Source organism: Palaemon carinicauda, chromosome 42 (assembly GCF_036898095.1).
Source record: "Palaemon carinicauda isolate YSFRI2023 chromosome 42, ASM3689809v2, whole genome shotgun sequence".
Classification (NCBI taxonomy): domain Eukaryota; kingdom Metazoa; phylum Arthropoda; class Malacostraca; order Decapoda; family Palaemonidae; genus Palaemon; species Palaemon carinicauda.
In genome coordinates, this window is record NC_090766.1 from 47031917 (window position 1) to 47035658 (window position 3742).

Genomic DNA, 3742 nt, shown 5'->3' on the forward strand with positions numbered 1-3742 from the left:
TGGCCGTATGAAATATTCAGTCACTTTTTCAGGGAAGTAACTCGTCCTTGCAGCGGGATCTTCAATTATATGTGAGCTCTTAACAACGCACTACATGATGCTGGAGGAATGGAAAGTGGCAAGTCAGGGGGGGGGGGGGTGTTGCTGAGTTTATGTTCGTGTAGGGGTGCGGAAGGGGTGTTCTCCCTTCTGATTGATTAGAGAGAGAGAGAGAGAGAGAGAGAGAGAGAGAGAGAGAGAGAGAGAGAGAGAGAGAGAGAGAGAGAGAGAGAGAGAGAGAGAGAGAACCTTTCGCGGTTTAATGTTGGATGGGGGTTGGGTATTACGATAATGCAACAAGGAAAGTGAGATATGACTTGATTCTGAGAGAGAGAGAGAGAGAGAGAGAGAGAGAGAGAGAGAGAGAGAGAGAGGACCTACATATTTATGTACAGTACTTTTAACGAAGTTATTTCGTAAGCGAATATTACCAGAAAGAAGAAATTGAGATATGACTTGATTCTGAGAGAGAGAGAGAGAGAGAGAGAGAGAGAGAGAGAGAGAGAGAGAGAGAGAGAGAGAGAGAGAGAGAACCTTTGGCGGTTTAATGTAAGATGGGGGTTGGGTATTATAATTATGTAACAAGTAGGTGTTTGAATAAGTTTTCTCAAAGTGGAAATAGTTCATGGAAGTCTTTAGACGCGTAAATTATGTAAGAAAAGTTCTCTTAAAATCATTTAGATTTTTTTAGGACAGTCATGTTTAAGGTTTAGATGAATTGAAGAGAGTAAGACTTTTACAGTTATTTGTGTTATTCAGTAATAATTTATAATTTAAGTGGTCATTTAAAGTATAGTTTAGTGCATAGAGAAGGTTAATCTTAATATCAAGTGAATTCGTATTACCCAGGTATAGAATTTCACCTCTGAACTTCACCAAATTTTAGGTTATTATTGAAGGATGCATTTATTTTAATTTACAAATCATAATTCAAACAACTTTTCAGTTTCATTCTATAAAAAGCAGAGAGATTTTTTGGTACTGTAATTGCCATTCATGTCGACTAATATCTTTTTTTATTATTGATTGTTTCATTTCCTTTGTTTAATGTCTGTTTTTTTGTTTGTTTGTTCCCACAGTATCAGCTTGAGCAGTTTGGATTCTGATGCCGAAGAAGCCTTCTACGATGCGGAGGACAGCACTAATACCCAAGGTCAGTTCGAACACCTGTTGATTTAGGTTTTGGATATATTTTTGATACCCAAGGTCAGTTCGAACACCCGTTGATTTAGGTTTTGGATATATTTTTAATACCCAAGGTCAGTTCGAACACCCGTTGATTTAGGTTTTGGATATATTTTTAATACCCAAGGTCAGTTCGAACACCCGTTGATTTAGGTTTTGGATATATTTTTAATACCCAAGGTCAGTTCGAACACCTGTTGATTTGGTTTTGGATATATTTTTAATACCCAAGGTGAGTTCGAACACCTGTTGATTTAGGTTTTGGATATATTTTTAATACCCAAGGTCAGTTCGAACACCTGTTGATTTGGTTTTGGATATATTTTTAATACCCAAGGTCAGTTCGAACACCTGTTGATTTAGGTTTTGGATATGTTTTTAATACCCAAGGTCAGTTCGAACACCTGTTGATTTGGTTTTGGATATATTTTTAATACCCAAGGTCAGTTCGATCACCTGTTGATTTGGTTTTGGATATATTTTTAATACCCAAGGTCAGTTCGAACACCTGTTGATTTGGTTTTGGATATATTTTTAATACCCAAGGTGAGTTCGAACACCTGTTGATTTAGGTTTTGGATATATTTTTAATACCCAAGGTTAGTTCGATTACCTGTTGATTTAGGTTTTGGATATATTTTTGATACCCAAGGTCAGTTCGATCACCTGTTGATTTAGGTTTTGGATATATTTTTGATACCCAAGGTCAGTTCGATCACCTGTTGATTTAGGTTTTGGATATATTTTTGATACCCAAGGTCAGTTCGATCACCTGTTGATTTAGGTTTTGGATATATTTTTGATACCCAAGGTCAGTTCGATCACCTGTTGATTTAGGTTTTGGATATATTTTTGATACCCAAGGTCAGTTCGATCACCTGTTGATTTAGGTTTTGGATATATTTTTGATACCCAAGGTCAGTTCGATCACCTGTTGATTTAGGTTTTGGATATATTTTTGATACCCAAGGTCAGTTCGATCACCTGTTGATTTAGGTTTTGGATATATTTCTTCCTCTATTTACTGAAGAATTTTGTGGATTTCATAATAGAAGGGTGTACGTACCTCTTAAATTTACTGTTTGTTTTTTATGGTCACTTTGTTTACTTCATAAGTTAAATGTACAATTTATGGTAGTTTGGATAAATATTTTGTATTTATTTTTCATTAACATTTTAAGAAAAATGTGCAACGATGGTTGTGGCAGGATGTTTTTCTCTTGCCTTTGTATGATTTTTTCCATTTTGTATCTTACTGTATATGCTACTGTATTTAAAGTAATTATGGTATCAAGTTTTGTACTCATAGATTCGCATATTTACTCACACACAAAACATGCATAAATGCGTATAGATATCAATATTTTACATAACTTTTTTAATTATTTTTCTTTTTGTTTATATCATAACCGATTACTATTCATAATTAGTGGAATGAATAAACCCAAAAGGTCCTCTCTAAGACGTGGCTAAAATAATTGCCCCTTATCCATAGGATGGTTTCTTTCCGTCATATTTGTTTGTTGTCACTAAAAGAAGACTCCCGTAGAAATGACCATTCTTGAAGAAAGAATCCCGAAGAGAATATTCGTTATGAAAAGAAAACCACGATGGTCACATTTTACATATGATTATTATATGAGATGTGTATCTCATATTTAAAGCTTTTCTGTGTTTTGAGAAGCGTACCAAGATACATGCATTTTGTTTATTTAAAAAAAAAAATATTTGTAACTAGTGGTAACTCGCATATTAAAAACAAAGAGAAAAAAACTTGCATTTGTAACTATTGGTAACTCGCATATTAAAAAAAAAGAAAAGAAACTTGTATTTGTAACTAGTGGCAACTCGCTTAAAAAAAAAAAAAAACTTGTATTTGTAACTACTGGTAACTGGCATATTGAATGTGGAACCATTAAATTTGGATAAATTTTATTTTTGGAGGAAATTTGATTATCAGTTTTATAATAGGTACTGATCATGATAATATCAATATAGATTATTGTTATTAATGATTTTCATTTAGATGATAATGAAAATAATATTCTAGCATTCCCGCTCAACGTCCATACGCGTGTTAGAATATGATTATCATTAAATATTTAATAATTTCTTAAACCAAAATAAAAGATTTGCATATGGTTATGCTTGTAGATTTGGTTAGTGTCTTTTCACGACCAAGGACAGCACGTTAATGAGTTTACTTAGTTATTACCCCTCACCAACTTTTGTTTACTTATGTTTGATCTCATGTTTATCGCTGTGCTCACAAGTAAGAGGTAATATTTGTTAAGCAAGCGATCTTTAGAATGCTTAATTTGTTTACGCTCTCTCTCTCTCTCTCTCCTTCTGACTGCTTAGTGGTGTGACTTTTACACTTTGGCTGCTTAGTGATGTCTTAATGTCCATTTATTGTGTCATTCTCATTATATACCCTGCCCATGTCCATTTATTTTTCTTACATGTTCGATTTATCCTCTACTTTAGTTTGCTCTCGTATCCATGTTGCTCATTTTCC

At 33.9% G+C, this 3742-nt stretch overlaps 1 protein-coding gene across 1 annotated transcript in view; it reads left to right on the plus strand.

Annotated features, from left to right (window-relative positions):
* Nucleotides 1-1218, plus strand: part of LOC137633141 (polycomb group protein Pc-like) — a 1013348-nt gene extending 1012130 nt beyond the window's left edge. Inside the window, exon 10 of the mRNA XM_068365301.1 lies at nt 1119-1218. Within this exon, the coding sequence (XP_068221402.1) occupies nt 1119-1218 (100 nt within the window). The remainder of the gene's footprint in view (nt 1-1118) is intronic.
* The last annotated feature ends 2524 nt before the right edge of the window (nt 1219-3742 follow it).